The sequence below is a fragment of the Phyllostomus discolor genome, chromosome 3 (genome assembly GCF_004126475.2).
Source record: "Phyllostomus discolor isolate MPI-MPIP mPhyDis1 chromosome 3, mPhyDis1.pri.v3, whole genome shotgun sequence".
NCBI lineage: Eukaryota > Metazoa > Chordata > Mammalia > Chiroptera > Phyllostomidae > Phyllostomus > Phyllostomus discolor.
Window position 1 is genome coordinate 21,596,159 of NC_040905.2, and position 20,862 is coordinate 21,617,020.

Consider the following 20,862-nt stretch of genomic DNA (forward strand, 5'->3'; position numbering starts at 1 on the left):
AGAGGATTAAATTAGTGAAAAGCATCATTTTTTTTCCTTTAGCTGTCCAACTAACCATTTATATAGTATTTCTCTTCTATCATTTAATTGTTACTGTTTTCAGAAATTAATTGCTAGACTTAACAGTCCTAAGTTATAATGTGTTGAATATTTTCATTATATGATTAGTTCTTTTTATCCTTTAAAAAACTCATTCATATTTAACATCATTATCATCTAATAATATTGTATAATTTTAGCTGCCGCTATAAGGTAACTGGATTTTTCGTGCTTCTTTCACCAAAGTGAATTTAGACTTGTCTTTGAGGGTAAAAACATCATTTTAATGTATTGTTTTTTGCACTTGTATTTAAACAATTCATTCCCAATCTCTGTGGTCAGTTCCACAATTAACTTATGGGGAAATGGTCTATTGTTTGATTTGGTAGTCCTTGGTTTATTTAACCTTATGCTTGCAGCATTTCTGGGGAATTATTGTGTATTTTGATGCAGACTTGGAATAGAGAACTCTATTTAAATAATGAGTTGCAAGTAAGGTTTCTGAAACATATTTGTATTGCCTAGTGGTATGACACTTGCTCTTCGAATCACAGACGTTTCCATTATGGATTCCACGCATCTAAGTATAACAGCATGTGCCTGCAGTAAAGAGGCTGATCTATTATGAATGCAGAGTTTTAAAGCACTAATACAGCAGAAATCAGACAAGTCAGGTATTAATATAAACTGCAGCAATATACTTTTCTGAGTTAATGTATTTCCTGTTCTAAAAAAGTATTTTAAGTAGCTACCATGACAAACCTTTTAAAAGAAAATAGTGTATTCATGAAATTTGAACTCAGTTCCCAAAGTAGAGTAAATTCAAAATAATTAAGATGTGCCTACACATAGAAACTTTGAAAAATAAATGAAGGGAATGCTTCCGATCTTATTCACATTGACTTTTCCTCTGTGTGTGTGCGTGTGTGTGTGTGTGTATTTTCCACTGGAAGTAAATTTAGTAAACAAAATTTATAAAAGAAATATGTTATTAGTTAACACCAGCCTCTGCCTAATCACATCCAATTATTAACAATACAATTTTGTATCAGTAAAGTAGATCATTAGAGATTTTACATTGTGTCAAGGATCAAGCTCAATTAACTAACAAAAGTTGGTATTATTAACAAATATGTTTATGATCCCATTGAAGATTATGTTATAAAGCAAATTTGATAATTAATTTGAACAAGATATAATGTTTTTCCTAGAATGCTCTTTTTAGTGTAAATATTTAGTTAGGGTTAGTTCATTTACCTAATGAAAGACTATGATATTTGTGTAAATTTGTGATATTATTTTATTCCTAAAAATGTACTCCAGGAGTAATAGATTATGGAAAACAAGAGGTAATAGATTCAGTAATAGATGATTACTGATTCAGTAATAGATTCAGTAACAGATTACTGAAATAGATTTAGTAATAGATTCAGTAATAGATTACTGAAAAACATAGATTACATTTAAACAAGAGGATACATTTTGATTAAGAAAATCAAAATTGTTTCTAGCTAGTTTATACCACAAGTAAAGACTTATTCATGGGCATTATAAAAATTACACTGGTAACTATTTATAAATACAACTATATTTTGAATTTTTTTCTTCTTTGTTAGACTAAATCTGTTTCTGTTTTTCTCAGGTCTTTCAAAATAATGAAACACTTTTGCACTAATTACATAATATGTAAATGGTAGAGAACATCTAAGTTTGGTTTCAAAGAATGAAAGTCAAAGTAGGTAAATCTTAATTTGAGAAATGTGTAGAAAATATCAATGACAAAGACATAGCAATTATAGATGTGTATCTGCCAGAAGTTTAAATCTTCTGAAAGTTATAAACATTAACTTCCTAAGTGTGTTCCTGTTAAAAGTCTGAGGAAACGATAAAAGGAAATCTTATTTCCTAATGAAAGAGAAAAGGTGATCAGTTAAATAGAAGGGTTGAAGTATTCATTTCACATCCAAAAAATATCTGAATTCTAGATAAAAACAGACCAACATTCTAGGCTTTTGGAAGAATTTCTCAGAAATATTATGGAAAAAATTAAGTATGATGCATGACCAACAATTCTACAAAAGTTCAAGGTGAATCTTTGAAACAAAAGTCATGGACATCAACTCATTTGCTATGTAGACAAGACTGAGAACTCTCTGACAAAGACGTATTTGCTATAAGTGAGTTTTTTGGTAAGTTCAGACTTTAAATTCCTTTATAAACATGGAAAATATATTTACTAAAGGTAGCAGAAAAATAGTAAAAACAATGTAATATGAATTACTTCAGAGTTTAACAAATAAAAATAAGCTTCAGAAAATTTAAAATAAGTTGTAAACTAAGTTTGAAATGAGAAGAATATAATTGCCCTAAAGTAGTAATGGGAGACAAAATAGTTCAGTTGCTTTAAATTAGTTGTTCTCCACCAACACCCTCCAAAATTACATTATAGGTTAAGAAGTGAAATTTTAAACAGGACAATATGTTATGAGGCATCATAGAGAAAATGGGATTGCAAATTGGAGAACCACAATGAATGAAGAGTAGGGCTAAGAGGACGTTTATTTCCCAAAAGAAAAACATTTATTTCATTTAACTTTGAATGCAATCTTGAAATTCAACATTTTTATTTCAGTTTTTTTAGTAAGTAGCTGATGCATAGGGAATGTAGGTGTTTGTCATATTATGCATACTCTCAACTTTATAGAGCTTTTCATGCATTTGAGGAAAAATCTTTGCGTGACTTCTGATTATTCATCAATTTATTCTATACTCATGGTCAAGAGCCAATAACAGGGGACCACAATCTAACCAGAGACTAGCTCTACTCCAAATAAAATAAGAAACTTAACAATGAACAAATATGTCAAAGCAGGATAAAGACTCACTGAGGATGAAGGAGGAAGGGCTTTAACCTTAGTCTCTTGCTAAAACAGCAAATTTTGAGTGGTGATGGGAAGAACACACAGGGGTAAGCTGTATGCACATAAGGAGGAAACTGAGACTTCTAAATTCTGAAGTACTTTCTTCATTTTCACGTCATGAAAACTCATGTTTTTCTTGTCCAGCTCTAGCTCATCACTCATTCTCAGTACTTTTATATTTCTCCTCATCTCCCTGACAACATAAAGGAGTTAAATGCTGAAGTTGGGTCAAATTGAATGAAATGTTCTAAGAAATCTCAGATTTTGAAATGGACATACTACATTTCACAAGTAGAAAATACTATTTTCATGGCTCTTTTTTGCTCTCTCTCTCTCTCTCTCTCTCTCTCTCTTTGTTTTTACTTTTCCTACACGTGGAATACAGGGGTGGGCATAAGTAGGTTTGCAATTGTTTGTATGGAAAAATAATACAATTAATAAATGATAATACAATAATGAACTCTGTGTTCACATACTCACAATTGTAAACCTACTTTTGCCCACCCCTGTATAGGAATCCCTGGAAAGGGAACACCTGAGCATTAGGACAGTGATTTTTAAAAGAGGAAAATATCTTATTTGTTTGGGTATTTATTTCTTTAAGAGGGTAATGGCTACAGCTGTTGAAACTGGCATTCCTCTCTTAGGCCGCCTGTAATGTCATTTCCATGTGCTAACGTTCTCTGCTTCTTGATGTGCACAGAGTCCAAGTTTTGGAATTGCTTTCTCTCACTAGAGATGAGAAATGCTCCATGAAGCTCTGAGTGGTCTGGTTTTGCCTCTTCCACTGCTTTACTATTTAAATGTGAGGCACCTCATACTCGTCTGGGGACTCATCTCCTGTTTTCACATTTGTTGATTGAAGCTAACATATACTGCAACATCGTTCTATATTAACACTGGAATGTTTATATTTGTTTAACGATACTTCATGTCTCCCCAAATAGGTGTCCATACAAAATCTTACAACTAATTGGCCCCAAGATACTGTGGGTGGCAAAGGGAAAAAATTATAGTGTTTGTGCCATGCTAGAAGACCAAGTGTGAGTGATTATAAGTCACACCATAATATGTTTCCAGGAATCAATGCAAGTAAGAGCAAGTTAATTGGTTATTTTACTAGATGAATGTAAAACTCTCAAGGTACATAAAAAGGTCATTTAAAAATCCTTTTGTGTTATCAGCTGAGAATGTAATATAATTAAAATCAAGGGAATAAGCCAAGTTAAATTTACTAGTTATTGTTTGTTTTTTTTTTCTTTAGGTTATTCATACCATCAGTGCCACTGATAAAGATGATTTTGCCAATGGACCAAGGTTTAACTTCTTTCTTGATGAACACCTGTCTATAAACCCAAACTTCACCCTGAGGGACAATGAAGGTGAACATAAATAAATCTATTTATTGATCTATATGGAATATGGTATCACTTTTGTCTTGATATAGAATAGGCTTGAACAGTTTTACTATATTCTCTTATCCCCATGAACAGCTTGCAAATCAGCATTTAAAGTCAGCTTGATGTTAATGTGTGACGATCTGTGAATACTTGTGTTTAAAATTAAACCACATGTACAAATAACTTTCATTGAATTTATTCAGAAGCACCCCTTTAAACAAGAAATGTACATGTAATATGCTCTTGGGCAAATTTTAAGAGAAATCTTAGCTGACAAACATGTTTATGAGAGCTGCTGCAACTGCTCAGGGTGAAAAAAATTTAAATTAGGAAAAATGAAAAATATGTCCTAGGGACAATTAGGAAAGGAAACGCGGTGTTTGAAATCACCTTGCATTAGCAAAGCTGCCAAGATGTGCTGTACAAATTATATTTCCTCTTCTTGTTATGAATGTTTTCCAAAATATGGGTAGATAAATATGCATAATTACAGAGTGTTTGGGAAATTTTTTAGTTATTTTTGTTTACCCTCTGTATTGGGTGGGTTAAAAAGACCACCATAATTTAGTAATCAGAGAAGTTTCATCATGCTTTGGATTCCCTATTTGGTAGGTTCCTCCAAGTTGTGTAAAAGTTCTTCTTCAGTGCATAAGGGAAACATTAAGTCATTCCTTATGTACGATGTTCTGATTAGCATCGACTTTCTTCTCCCCACACTTATCTTTTATCACATTTACCTGATTATGCTGTTATTTGGGATTTAACACTTGTTCAGAATCACAAGAAGGAATGACATACACATTTCTGAAGAAACATTTAATTCCCTACCTGTATTCTTCATAGGGAAGCATCTTCAAACACAAGGTAAAATGATATCACTAAATGACAATACACAGAAACAGTTTGTTATCCCTAGGTATCTTAAAATTATCACAACAAAGATGTCAAATTTTGCGTGTGTCCATAACAAGGTTTATATGAAAATGCAAAGCATGTTTGTTTCTCACATTTTACCTAGCCCTGTGATCAGCTCCGCTGAGAGAAATACATATGTGTGCATGTTTGTGTATGACAAGTTGTATTTAAGTGACTATTGTATTACATTTACATTTGCAATCCCATCCCATAATCCCAAATATATTTAGCGTAATTAACTACACTAAATATGTAAAAAAATTCATTCATAGTTCCACATACTATAAGCAATTGCATTATTTCTGTGGGTACTGTTGTTGAGACATTAGTGACTCGTCCTCCCTACTAGATTAATATATCTGGAAATAGTGAATTTAATTTATGAGTATGTTAAAAAAGTCTTGATACAGTGATTTGACATTATCAATGCTAGAAACTCACATTTAAAGATACAAACAATTCTTTATTTAAAAACACATAAAACAATTTTAAAGGGTTTATAATGCTGATGCAAATGTTTTAACATTCATTTTAACCATACATATGAATGTATAATCAGCTACACCATCTCAAGTATGGGAGAAGTGTATGGATAGTTTGGATAGTTGTGTAAGGGTATAGATGTTTGAAATTATTTGTAGGACTTTAACATTTTTGAAAATTGATAAAATTATAAATAACAGAAATAATATATTTAAGATAGAAAAAATAGCATTTTTTTAAAAAAAGGTACTAGTGCAGACCTGAAAACATGTACCAGAGCAAACAGACATGATTAGGTTAGATAAATCAAGCCACCTAATCTCTCTGAGCCTCACTTTTTATGTCCAGAAACTGTGATTCAAAACACCCACTTTGTACCATTGGGAGAATTAATTATGCCGTATGTGAAGATATCAGTGCCCGTATTGCTTATTCTCCACACACAGGCCATTATGGATAATAAAATATCAAGATAAAATTAAGAGCCTGGCTAGTATAGCTCAGTAGATTGAACCAAAGTGCCACCAATTTGATTCCCAGTCCGGGCACATACCTGGGTTGTAGGCCGGGTCTCTGGCACGGGGTGTCCGAGAAGTAACCACACTGATGAAACTGATGTTTCTCTCCTTCTTTTCTCCCCAGCCTTCTCTTCCCTCTAAAAATAAATAAATAAAATATTTTTAAAAGAGATAAAATTAAAAATGAAATAGCCAAACTGAAATGATAATATGCACATACAGATGTACATACATTTATGTCTATAAAAATACTTACCTAACAAAAAAGAAAATGGATAGACGAAACAGTAATTCAGCAAACCCAATCTTGCTGGATCCTAGTATCTTGGACATTATGTTATATGAGTTAGTAAACATTTACATGTCCTCAGAACATAAAGAAAGAAATCTATAATAAAAATTAAAACCATTATTCCTCTGTACCCACTGCTTACATGAAAGTGCCTATTCAAGAGAATAATAGAAATATAAATCAGACAGAGCCTCTGAGCCATGATGAGTGATCTCAAAGTCATTGGTGTAGTGGTATCTCCAAAACTGCTTTAAAGTAAAGAATGAATGGAAAGATATTTTCATAATAGGAGACAGGGAAATGCATATCGTTGTTTACTATAAGCCTGAAAATCAAATATTTAAAAGAAATCAGAAAATGAATTTACTCTGAATAATACAAAATGCATAAATTATCAGAAAAAAATGTTCTAAGTTTCTCAAAATTAAAAAATAAGACTAAAAATTATTATAAAATAATTTTAAAATCTTCATCAGAATAAAATTATAGTTTTTGCTTATATAGAAAAATAAGTAGAACTATATGAGAAATATGAGGGAAGCCCCCAAAATCTAGAATTGACTTATTAAAAAATGTTTATCTGTTCTTACATGTTTAAACTTCAGTCACCTCAAACTCTCCCTTTGATGCAACATGCCTACTGAGACATTTTTTCCACTGCAGAAAACAGTTTTTAAACCCATTGGTTTTGATGCCTTTAAGTGCTACTGCCATTTTTTGTTTCACCTTTTGTACATTGGCAAAACATTTCCCTTCGAGAACTTTTTTTACCTGGGTAAACAAAAAAGGAAGTTGTTCAGGACAAGATTGGGTGAATAGGGAGGGTGGGTCACAGGGTTCATGCCATTTTGGGTCAAAAACTGCAGAATACTCAATGTGGTGTGGGCAGTTGAGCTCATAAACCACCCATCATGAAACATGCAAACACATTAAAGAGTCTTCAAAAAAATGTGCAGAAGCCAAATCCAGCCTCTCACAACAATGCTAGCTGGTACACTGATGACAGATGGGTTCCTAGAACACTCACCTGTGGGGGAAGCCTGTACTACAAGGGACCCACCCTCCAGAAGATAATTTTTTGGTCCCACCCATATGTAGTGATAGTAACTTAGTTTTACATATTATACATAGCAATATATATATACATTTATATTATACATTTATATAATATATATTGAGAAATTAAAATTTAAAATATAATTATATATACATGTGTCAATATATGTGTCTACAAATTTCCTATAAAACTATAGTTAGTGAATAGACAGAAAAGTTTATAGAACTATAAAGAGAAATATATAGAAATGCAGATATATAACTATGCAGATATAAATTTATACCCATTGATTTAAATTTAAATTGTACATAAACATATATATAAACATAAAACTTTTTGGCCCTGGCTGGCGTAGCTCAGTGGATTGAGCACAGGCTGCGAACCAAAGTGTTGCAGGTTCGATTCCCAGCCAGGGCACATGCCTGGGTTGCAGGGCACGGCCCCCAGCAACCGCACATGGATGTTTCTCTCTCTCTCTCTCTGTCTCTCTGTCTGTCTGTCTCTCTCTCCCTCCCTTCCCTCTCTAAAAATAAATAAATAAAATCTTAAAAAAAAACAGAAAAAAATACCTTATAAAACTTTTATATGTATTCACATACATACAAAGATACTAAGACATAACAACTAAAACTTAATACATGGCACTACCCCTAGACTGGACAAAAAGAGAGATTTAACAAGTCAGTTGTAAAATTTTTTAACTCATACAAAAAAAGCCCCAGATAAACCAAAATAAAAAAATAATTACAAGACCACTTTTCAAATTTGAAAATATATGGAACCTCACCATAAAAATAAATACCAAAGGCCAAACACAAAATTACAACTGTGCTTGGATATGTCCATTTTAACCCTCAAAGATAAAGGGAAAAAAATTAACTATCAAAAACAAAAGGCAAAATATTTTTAGAGTAATAATTAAATTTAAAGTAGATCGCTGGTCTAAAATTAAGAAAAATATAGATAACAGAAGTAAATAAAAATTATATACTTAAAATGCAAAAAGAAAATAATTTCCATTGTCAACTCTTTCTACACAGGGGTCAGCAAACTTAGGTTTACAGTTGTAATGCAAATAAATAATACAATAATGATTAAATAATAATACAAGAATATACACTATGTTTCATGTATTCACAACTGTATTCCTACTTTTGGCCTCCCTTGTATTTAGTTAAAAGTGATAAACTACTAGTTATTAATATGCTGATTATTAAAAACTCAGTTTTATTTATAAGAAGAAACATTTTAATTTAGCTGCTATTTTTAAAATATTAAATTAATTTGAATATTTTGAATAATCAATTAATTCAAATATATTGAATAATCAATTAATTGACATAAATATTATTTAATTATTTAAAACTTAGTTAACCAAGTTTTAGCTAACTAAGTTTTTTAGTTAATTAGTAGAATAAAAAATCTGTAATTTTCAAAGCAAGGAAAAATTTTCATAGGTTAAATAATTAAGCTTATTTTAATGGTAGAACACAGGTCATAAAACATAAGAAAGGTGCAAAGTAGAAACATGGGCAATGAGAAAAAGTAAGTAGAAATTGGTTCAACTACATCATGGTCACAATCAGATTAAATATTATTTTTAAATACATCTCATTATATTTAAAAATACAGTTTTACCACATGACTGAATCAGAAACTCTCAAATTTTCATACTAATCTATAACCTAAATATATTTTAAATCATAAGCTAAATTAAATAATGTGTTATTAAAATTATAATGGTAAAGGAGTAAGAAAAGCAAGAATGCATTGAAAACAAAGATGAATGAGGAATATAGAGGAAAGGGAAGAGGCATATCCCAACAGATATTGAGATGTTATAAAAATGACTATATCATAATTTCTCATAGTTGGTTTTTGTTGTTATTTTGGAAAGAAAGTGCCTGACAGTCTTTTACTTGCTGAAGCATCCATGTCAAAGACAGCTTTCTGGAATCAACCATTGCCATCCACAGGCTGCACTCCCCCCATTCCCCCTAACCCTAACCCTAACCCTAGCCCACCCCCCCCCACACACACACACACTACTTTGTCTTAGAAATCTTGGTTAATTGCAATAACTGATGATTTGGACTCCTTGTTTTTTTCTTCTTCCAACACTTATTTTTTAAAAGTCATGTAAAAGATGATCCCATAAAACCCACCAACAGCCCCAATGAAGGTAGAACCCCAAGCCCATTCACGCGCTCCTTCCCTTCCCACAAGCTGTCTGGCCTCAGGTGTGTCATGTAATTTCCCTGACATGTTAGCAGTAAACTGTTTTCCCAAGTTTTCTGGTGGTTATTGTTGAGATCATCACAAGAACCACAATAGTAGGTCCAGCCACAACATAGATAATCAACAGTTTGAGATGGACACATGACAATGAGGTGCTCCTTACAGGTGATACTACAACAGTTATAGATAGATGTGAACTAATTGAGAGGGCTAAAATAAAATGATTGACTATCTAAATCTATGTATAAATATATAAACTTAACAGAAGGCATTTGTAACCCCTATGAAATAGATAATTCAAAAAGGACATTGAAGTGGACCAACTGGCTATATATCTAAAGAAACTATATTAATATCTCTCAAACACATACACACAAGTAAATTATATACATAGATTGAATTACTACTTATGCAATCGAAAATTTAAGAGCATTAGAGAAAACTGTGGTGCACCACATTTCGTAATTAGGGTAGGAGAGAATTTCTTATAGAAGACATAAACACCACATTTATAAAAATATTGACAAATGTGATAATATTCAAATAATTATACTTCTGCATCAAATTATTTCCAAACAAAATTTGAAAACAGGTTATAACCTGGAGTAAGATATAGCCATACATATAACTGAGTAAGGATTATTATTGTGAATATGTTTTAAACTTCCAACAAAATAAAATAAACATTCCAAAGAGAAAACAAAAGAGTTAAAGGACAAGAAAAGATAAATAATTAACAGAAGATTAAGACCAAAATCTTAAAACAACATATAAATATTTGTTCAAAACTCTTAATAATCTTAAACAGAAAAGTGAACAATGATAATATACTCATCAATGTACCCCATTAGCCAAAAAAATAACAGTAAAAGCTGGGAACATCAGTGGTTCAACCACTGAGTTTTGAAATGTCTAATAGTGGCATTCACACCTGGATGTTGAGATTATACCCTAGTCACATTGCTAACTAATTAGTTTTTACACAATTTCCTGAATGCTGCCAGAAAGCTCTGCACTTCTGGGTCAGAGAGAAACAACTTGATTTCTCCAGGCATGGGAAGTGGGATGAACTTCATGTTTTCTCTTCCTTTACCCCAACGTCTCTAGAGAGAAACATGAAGTGGCCCAAGTGCATGCTGTGTGTGCAGTGGGTTCGCTTCAGAGCAGAGGAACTAGAATTAGGAAATCCCAATATTCTATAATGGGCTGCAAGAAACTCAGGTAGGACTTTGCCCCAGAGGTAGTAATTACATCTATCTATATGTATTATATCGGGCAATTAGATTAACAAACCTGCATTCCATTCTGGACCAAGACATTCTCTATTGTTGAAGATGGTTCTGAATGAGGTCATGCTGTTTGCTGTGACATGAGTAGTAAAGTCCTTTGTGTCTGACCCAGAAACCTAGTATTTTCTGCCAAGATCCATAAAGGTCCAGCAGGCTAACTTGTTAACATATGACAATGGTAAAATCTCAATTACTTTATAGTTCTTTACACTTCATTTGAACTAATTTCTAGTAGAAACAATCATAAAAAAGCATCTTTTTGTTATAAGTTGCTCATATATGTAAAATGAGCTTATTGTGAAACAATTGTCTTAATGGTATTTATGTCTGGAGTCATATAAGCTAGCTAATATCCTCATGCCAAGATACTTCTTTACCACTCATATTTGCTTACTAAATAATTAAATTTAAGGCCATTCTCCATGTTTTTACAGACATTTATTAGCTTCATTAGATCTTTCTGTCATATATTTTATCTCTTATTAATTTGGAGTTCGCTAATTTATCTGAACGGGAGAGAACACCTCTTTTTGAGTCTTTCACCCTATTTATATAAAAGGTGTTTTTTATTTTTTTACCTTGAATTATATTTTTATATAATTCATTGAAACATATGCTGAAAATATATGGATAGGAAATACCAACGTGCAGTTGATAGTCTGCTCAAGAAAACAAGAGTCCTATCAGAGAAAATGTAGTCGAAACACACTGCTTTACTTGACAGCCATTTCTTCCCTTTCATAGAGATGGAAATCTCTGGTGAAGTTTTCTACATATTTTTTAACTTTTAAAAAAATATTTCCACTATTTTTTATTTCATCTTTATTGTATTTTTCCATTACCATTTAGTCCCCTTATACCACCTCCCACTAGCAATTGCCACACCGTTGTCCATGTCCTTGAGTCCTTTTTTCTTTTTTGCACAATCCCTCCACCCCCTAACCACCCCTACTAGCTGTCATCTGCTCTCCATCCATGAGTGTGTCTCTATTTTGCTTGTTAGTTTGGTTCATCCATTAGATTTCATGTATGAGTGAAATCATATGGCATAGTCTTTCTCTGACTGGCTTATTTTGCTTAGCATAATGTTCTCCAGGTCCATCAATACTGCCGCAAAGGGTAAAACTTTCTCCTTTTTTAAAACCAAGTAGTATTCCACTGTGTAAATATCCCATAGTTGTTTTATCCACTCATCTACTGATGGACACGGGCTTCTTCCATATCTTGACAACTGTAAATATCACTGCAGTGAACATACAAGCACATGTTCTTTTGAATTAATGTTTAGTGTTTTTTTTCAGATATATTCCCAGAAGCGGCATTGCTGGGTCAAAAAGATCCGTTTTTAATTTTTTGACATATATCCATACTGCTTTCCACACTGGCTACACCAATCTGCATTCCTATGAAGAGTGCAAAAAAGTACCCATTTCTCCACATCCTTGCTAGAACTTCTCTGCTGATTTATTAATTAATGATAGCCATTATGACAAGTGTTACATGGTACCTCATTGTGGTTTTAATTTGCGTTTCTAAGATGATTAGTGATATTGTGCATCTTTTCATATGTCTATTGGTCTTCTGTATGTCCTCAATGGAGAACTGTCTATTTAGGTCATTTGCCCATTTTTTAATTGGGTTGTTTGGTTTTTTTTGGTGTTAAGATTTGTAAGTACTTTATAAATTTTGGATATTAACCCCTTATCAGATGTATCAGCTAATATGTTCTCCAATTGTGCAGGCTGTATTTGTATTTCATGGATGATTTCCTTCATTGTGAAAAAACTTTTACTTTGATGTAGTCCCATTTATTTACTTATTGTCCTTTTATTTCCCTTGCCTAGGTAGATACATACAATTAAAAAATGTTTTAAAAATGTCTGAGATATTGCTGCCTATGTTTTCTTCTAGGATCTTTATGGATTTGAGTCTAACGTTTAAGTCATTGATCCATTTTGAATTTATTCTTGTGTGTGGTGTATGACGGTGGTCTAGTTACATTTTCTGCATGTATCTGTCCAATTTTCCCAACACCATTTGTAGACTAAACTATCTCTAGCCCATTGTATGTGTTTACTTCCTCTATCAAATATTAATTGACTATAAAGATGTGGGTTTATTTCTGGGCTCTCTATTCTATTCTATTGATATATGTGTCAGTTTTTATGATAGTACCATGTTGTTTTGATTACTATGACCTTGTAGTACAGTTTGATATTAGGTATCTTAATTCCTCCAACTTTGTTCTTCTTTCTCAAGATTGCTGTTGCTCCATGGGACCTTTTGTGGTTCTATCTAAATTTTAAAAAATATTTGTTCCAGTTCTGTGAAATACATCATTGGAATCTTGACAAGAATTGCATCAAATCTATAGATTGCTTTAATAATGTGGACAATTTAATGGTGTTAATTCTTTCTATGCATGAACATTGTATGTACTTCTACTTACTTGTATATTCTTCTCTTAATTTCTTCAGTGCCTTACAATTTCCCAGGTACAGGTCTTTTAGCTACCTGGTTAAATTGCTTCCTACGTATTTAATGTTTTTGAAGCAATTGTGAATTAGATTTTCTTAATTTCCCTTTCTGTTAGTTCATTATTAGCATATAAAAATGTGACTGATTTCTGAATATTAATTTTGTATTCTGCTTTTTTGCTGAATTTATTTATTAGTTCTAGTAGTTTCTTGGTGGAATCTTTGGGGTTCTCTAAGTACATAGTCCTGTCATCTGCAAATAAAGACAGTTTTACTTCTTCCTTTCCAATCTTGATGCCTTTTATTCCTTCTTCTTGTCTGATTGCTCTGGGTAGGACTTCCAGCACTATGTTGAATAAGAGAGATAAAAGCAGACATCCCTGTCTTGCTCCTGATCTTAAGGGGAAGACTTGTAGTTTTTGCCCATTCAGCCTGGTACTGGCCACGGGTTTGCCATACATGGCCTTTATTATGTTTAGTTATGTTCCCACTATTCCCACTTTGCTAAGAGTTTTTATCATAAATAGATGTTGGATTCTATCAAATGCTTTTTCTATATCTCTTGATTTGATCATGTGGTGATCTTGTGATCACATCCTTCATTTTGTTTATGTGGTGAATCACATAAGATTGTATGTTTCTAGAAATGTGTCCATTTCATCCAGGTTGCCCAGTTTGTTTCATATAGTTGTTCATAATATTTTCTTACAGTCCTTTGCATTTCTTTGGTATCAGTCATTATTTCTCCTATTTCTTTTCTGATTTTATTTATTTGGGTTCTCTCTCTCTCTCTATCTCTCTCTGTCTCTCTTCTCTCTCTCCCGATGAGCCTGTTAAAACAGTTGTCAATCTTTTTTTCAAAGAACCAGCTGCTGGATTCATTGATCTTTTATATTGTTTTTTTAGACTCTATTTTATTTATTGATCTTCAGATTTTTATTATTTCCTTCCCTCTAGTCACTGGGCTTTCTTTGTTGTTTTCTTTCAAGCTCCATTAAGTATAAAGTTAGATTGTTTATTTGAGCTTTTTCTTGTTTTTTTTTGTTTTTTTTTTTTTTTTTAGATAGGCCTGCAATGCTATGAATTTCCTTTTTAGGATTGCTTTCCCAGTGTCCCAGAGATTTTGAATTATCGCATCCTCATTTTCATTTGTTTCAAGGTATCTTTTGATTTCTTCTTTGATCTTGTTGTTGACTCATTCATTATTTAATAACATGTTGTTTAGCTTCCATGTCTTTGCGTGTTTTTCACCATTCTTCTTGTGATTGATTTCTAGCGTCATAGTATTGTGGTGATTTCAATCTTCTTAATTTATTGAGACTTGTTTTGTGTACTAATATGTGGTCTATATTAGAAAATGTTCCATGTGCACTTGAAAAGTATATGTATTTTGCTGCTTTGAGGTGAAATGCTCCAAACATATCGGTTAAATCCATTTGATCTAGTGTGCCATTTAAGGCTGCTGTCTCCTTGTTGATTTTCTGCCTGGAAGATCTATCCTTTGAAGACAATTGGGTGTTAAAATCCCTGACTATGACCATACTTCTGTTGTCCCTCCCTTCATGTCCATCAAAATTTGCTTTACATATTTAGGTGCTGCTATGTTGGGTGCATAAATGTTTACTAGACTTATATCCTCTTGATGGATTGTTCCTTTTGGCATTATAGAGTGTCATTCTTTATCTCTTACTATAGCCTTGGTTTTAAAGTGTATTTTTTTTTTTGCGATAAGTACTGCTACCCCAGCTTTTTTTTTCTTTTCTATTTTCATGAAATATATTTTTCCAACCCTTTACTTTTAGTCTGTGTGTATCTTTTGATCTGAGATGGGTCTCTTGGAGGCACCATATGTATGGGTCTTATTTTCTTATCAATTCAGCCAACCTGTATCTTTTGGTTGGAGTATTTAAGACATTTACATTTAAGGTGATTATTGACAGATACATATGTAGTGCCATTTTATCGTTAGACTTTTTCTTCCATTTTTATTTTTCTTTATCTTTTTCTTCTTCTTCTTAAAGCAAGGCTGTTAACATTTGTTGCAGTGCTTGTTTGGTGTTAAAAAACTCCTTTAGCTATTTCTTGTCTAGGAAGCCCCAGATTTCTTCTACGATTTTAAATGATGTCCTTGCTGGGTACGGTAGTCTTGGTTGTAGGTCCTTACATTCCATCACTTTGAATATTTCATGCCACTCCCTTCTGGCCTGAAATGTTTCGGTCGAATAATCAGATGCCAGTCTAATTGGTTCTGCTTTGTAAGTAAGTGCTATATTTTGCAGTGTATAATACACTCCAGTGTATAATGAGCACCCATGCTTTTGACCCAGGCTTTCAGGAAAAAAAATATTTCATTTAATTTTTTAATTCAATTTTTATTTATTTATATTTAGTATCCAAATTGATTATCATATTCCAAGGTATTATTTTGCATACAGATATCATTACCACTTTCTAGGGTTACACTTTTAATTCATAAGCACAAATAAAAGAATTAAAACATTTATATGGATATGGAATCAGTACTACCTATGTATAATGTGCATCCTTATTTTTCCCTCAAAAATTCTGGCAAAAAGTGTTCATTATACACAGCAAAATATAGTACCTGCTTTTCTCTTGTGACTTTTAGGATTCTCTCCTTGTCTTTGAACCTTGTCATTTTAATTATGATTTGTCTCAGTGTAAACCTCTTTGGGTCCAACTTGTTTGGATCTCTTGTAACTTTTTCCTTCACCATATTAAGGAAATTTTAAGTCATTATTTCTTCAAATAGTTTCCCAATCCCTTGCTTGCTCTTTTCTCCTTCTGGTATTCCCATGATATGCATGTTGTTACTCATTATGTTGTCTGAAATGTTTCTTAAGTTCTCATATTTTAAAATTCTTTCTTCTTTTTGATGCTCTGCTTGGGTGTTTTTATCAACCTTATCTTCCAAATCTCTGACTCAATCCTCTGCTTCATCTAACCTACTGTTTACTCCTTCCTGTGTATTATTTATCTCAGATATTGCACTCTTTATTTCTGACTGGTTCTTTTTCATCGCTTCTATGTCTTTTTCATGCTGTTGTGCATCCTTAGAGTCACTACTTTAAACACTCTGTCTGATAAATTGCTTGCCTTCATTTCATCTAGCTCTTCTTCTGGAGAATTCCTTTTGTTTCTTTCAGGGTCTGTTTCATTGTCTCCCCATTTTAGCTGCTTTTTGTATTTTCTGCTTTTGCCTTTAAACTGATGGATTGTTGAACTAATCAAGCTGTACTCAGGTTAAGTGCCACAGGGTAGGGAAGAGTGATTCCTGTGAGCAAAGCCATACCTCCTCTCAGTATGATGCCACTTGGAGAACAGTGCTTTACCTGAGAAAGATGGCTTTGGCCATATGGGGAATGACTCAGCAAAAAGATCCTGGTGGCTGTTACTTCAGTTCTGTCCCCAAAGCCACCAACTTCAGACTCCCTTAAGTGTCTCTAGTCCACTCTGCCCTCCCTCTGCTGGATCCCAACTCAAGTGGCTACAGACAAAATTTTGTGCACTGGCCTTTTGAGAGGCTCTCTGGGTTTCCAGCCATCTCCCCCTGGCAGACAGAAACCGTATTGCTTTTCACAGCTGGATGTTATCTGGGTTCCTTTCCAATTCTGGGGAAGCCCAGCTTGGGGTTTAGATCCCACACTTCTCATGGGGGAGCCTCTGGCCACTGAAACATCCCTCTGGAACTTCAGCTGCCACCCATGGGAGCCCAACCAGCCCTCTCATGATTCCTCCAACTCCCTACCGGTCTCATTGTGGTGAAGCTGGTTTCTTCTTTCTGTCCTTGGTTATAGGCTTCTCTTCAGCTAGTGCTCAGTTGGTTATTCAGGATGATTTCTCTAAAGTTAATTGTAATTCCAGATTCGTCCTTGGAGGAGGTTAGTGTAGCTTTCACTTACTCCACCTCCATTTGGTTCCATCCTTTATTTTTTAAACATATTAACCTTAATGATTTTATAATCATTGTCAGTTAACTCTAATGTCTCAATAAGGTGACTAGTTTTTGTCCACCTCCCTCTGCCCCACATCACGGTTACTGGAGAGGCAAGACCAGGACTTACAGTCTTATGTCTTATGTAGTCATTTTTAGTTGAATGTCACACAGTGTGTTGACCTAGCAGAGTCTAAAATGACAATATATTTCCTCAAGAGAATAGTCACCATTTTCTCTGATAAATAATGAAAAGGGGAAATTATCACTTTAATACAGCCAGAGTTGAGTTCAATCAAGGTCAACTTGCAGTTTCCATCAGGTCCAGTCTACCTCAGGTCAGTCTATGCCCCTGGCAAGGCCTCTGATGCTTTCAGTGAGTGCCTGTCTATGCATCTGGGCCTTCCCTGCCCCCCACTCACCCTGGTCCCTATCTCCAATTATTGTGCAACAACAGGAGATGGCAAAACAAATACTCAAAAAAAACAAAACATCCTCTTTGTTTTCCAGCTTAGAGTTTTAGCTTCCTGCCAAACTTCCAAAAACAAAAACAAAAAACAAAATAGCAGATACATTGTAATCAGCAGTTCACCTCTCTGCACTTCCCCATCTGCAATCTAATCCTTCTAGCTATCTTGCTTTAGCAGTTCTCTGGTGCCATTAAACAGAATTTTGTGAAAGATTCAAGCTTTTCTCTTTGTTATCAGTAGAAGGATGGGTCAGTCAGAAACTAACATTTTACTCAGACCTACATTTTATAAAGCAAGAGTCATTTGGGAACAGTCTCATTCAATAGTTGAAATAGAAACTGGGCTTTGAAGAAAGCACACTTCGATAATCAATTATCATTGAGAAGCTGGCTGTCTGGATGTTCACTGATATGCCACAGATATTTTTTCTTTAAAATTTAATTAAAATTAGTTCAAGATCCTCTCTAACATTTCTGTGTGTGCACACACACAGCCCTATTTCCTCACCTGATATTTTATACCAGCTGCCCAGCATGTTCTGCCCCAGCATCATACTGTATTACCATTTACCACCACTCTTCTCCCGTCCTAAAATGTTTTTTCTCTAAGAAAAGTTCTGTAGTCAGTTGTTAACCAAACGCTGTTTTTGTCCTGCAGCTTAATGTTGAAGGTAATATGCATGGTCCTCTGTCTATAGGGCAGGGACCTGAGCCAGGCAGAATGTAAGGAATTAAAAAGGCCAACTCTTGCGTTCCAGGAACTCTCCATATAATTGGGGAGATAAAGATGATATGTCGTGTAACTGGCCATTTTGGGCAGTGAAATGTGATTTACTCTAGAGAGATCACTAAAATGGGCATATTATATAAAGGGGTAGAACATTTCTGTGAAAGAACTGAGTATCACACCAAATAGAGCCATCAGAGAATTCTTTTCAGTTCGGTGGGGAATGAAGAGAGCCGAAGGACCACAGAGTGCAGCTTCAGTGAAGTTGGTTGGAAGGTTCTAACCAGGGAGATGTGGCAAAGCAGGAAAGCGGGCATTTTAATGCACTATTAGTAACATTAAGTTCTAACCACTGTGCTATATTCTGTGCTCCAGAAATGAATAAAATATTCTGCCATGAATCCTTTACCTCCTTTGGTACCAAACTGTGCTGGATAGAAAAAATTGCAATAGACAGAAATATTCAATATTTATATAAAAAGTTATGACCCTTTACCTATGAAATATTAAAGGCTTTGTTTAGAAAACAACCAAGCAAAAGCAATCTTTTCTTGACTTTTTTTACAACATATATAACACAATGTATATTGTAAATATATTATCTGTTATCTATTAGATAATTTGTATGATCTATTGTATAGGTAATAACCTTATTTTATTCATTAACTAATATATTGACAATGAAACAATTTTACTTAAACTTAAAAGTCAGGTTCGGGAGATAAATTTAAGTCTCGGTAGTTTTAAATTGTGTTACTCTAAAACAACAACAAAACATGAAATGTTTCCTGATTAAAATGTAGTTTTTTTCCACTGTCACCTTCTCTTTAAATTGTCATATGTAAGCTTTTAATGTTAGCATTTTAAAAAATCCATTGTATAACTTCGACTTCTTAACCAAATTCCTATATCAAATGAATTGCAGCCATGTCAAAAATCTAGGAATAGAGGCTTGCACCAGGATTCTGTGCATATAATGACTTGGTTCTTTCATTTTGTAATGTAAAAGAACAACCTAATCCCCCAATATTAAATCATCATTAGTCTACAGAGTAAGTCTGTTCTGCTTCGTGATCTTTTATGCTGCCTCTTGAGAGACTAGGTTTTGTGTGAGGCAAGGAGCTTCGCTAGCCTAATTCCTAGGCTTAATACCAATTTTCAAGTGTATTTATAAATCTTACAGGTTTTAGTAGGGGAAAAAGTAATTTATAATTGTTATACACTTGTGTCTCAGTTTACAGGGTTCTAAATAACAGTTAATGAGCCTTTTAAATCTGAAAACCCTTATTGCAACTTCATCGATAATTTGCTATCAGGGACATCTACTACTCCTATTTATCTGTTTCCTTCTTCTTATATGTGTTGTCCCCTTTAGTAGACACTTGCCTTTTAAAAAATAAATGAGTCCAAATAACACATTCTTTTAAAAATAATGAAAGAACTTCACTGAAAATTATCATTGTAATCATATGTCGCTGGTTGATTCCCAGTCGGGGCACATGCCTGGGTTGTGAGCCAAGTCCCCAGTAGGGGGCATGTGAGAGGCAACCACACCACACTGATGCTTCCTCCCTCTCTCTCCCTCCCTTTCCCCCTGTCTAAAAATAAATAAATAAATAAATAAATAACCATTGAAAAAATAAATAAAAATTAAACAACACACTTAAATAAGAAAATACTGCTTTTCCTTATGGATATATGGGTTTAGTGAAAGACTATCTAACTTCAAGTTTGCATTGCTTTGAGTTTAAGATAAGGAATAGTTTCAACTTTGACCATGTAGCTATTAAAAATGTGTCTTGTGGTATATTTTCTTTCAAATTTTTGTTCATTTATAGTGAAATGCTGTCATTTAGTGTGTGTGTGTGTGTGTGTGTGTGTGTGAGAAACCATGAGAGATTTTAAGTTTATTTTGTACGTCTTTAGCATTGTCAGATTTGTAGTAGTCAGTATTCCCATAGTTTATTTCTGTCCTTCAAACCAGAACTCACAGCTGGTGTTGTAATTTCTCTACAGAGCATAACCATTTAAAATTCTGTTTTTATCCACAGGGCTTCAAAAGACCATTTAGCGGTTCGTTCA

At 33.5% G+C, this 20,862-nt stretch overlaps 1 protein-coding gene across 8 annotated transcripts in view; it reads left to right on the plus strand.

Annotated features, from left to right (window-relative positions):
• CDH18 (cadherin 18) overlaps positions 1–20,862 on the plus strand; it is a 488,064-nt gene that overhangs the window by 449,351 nt on the left and 17,851 nt on the right. For all 8 annotated transcript variants that reach the window (XM_036020243.1, XM_028511442.2, XM_036020244.1 and 5 more), the window contains one exon: positions 4,225–4,342. In XM_036020243.1, coding sequence (XP_035876136.1) covers positions 4,225–4,342 — 118 coding nt within the window. The remainder of the gene's footprint in view (positions 1–4,224; positions 4,343–20,862) is intronic.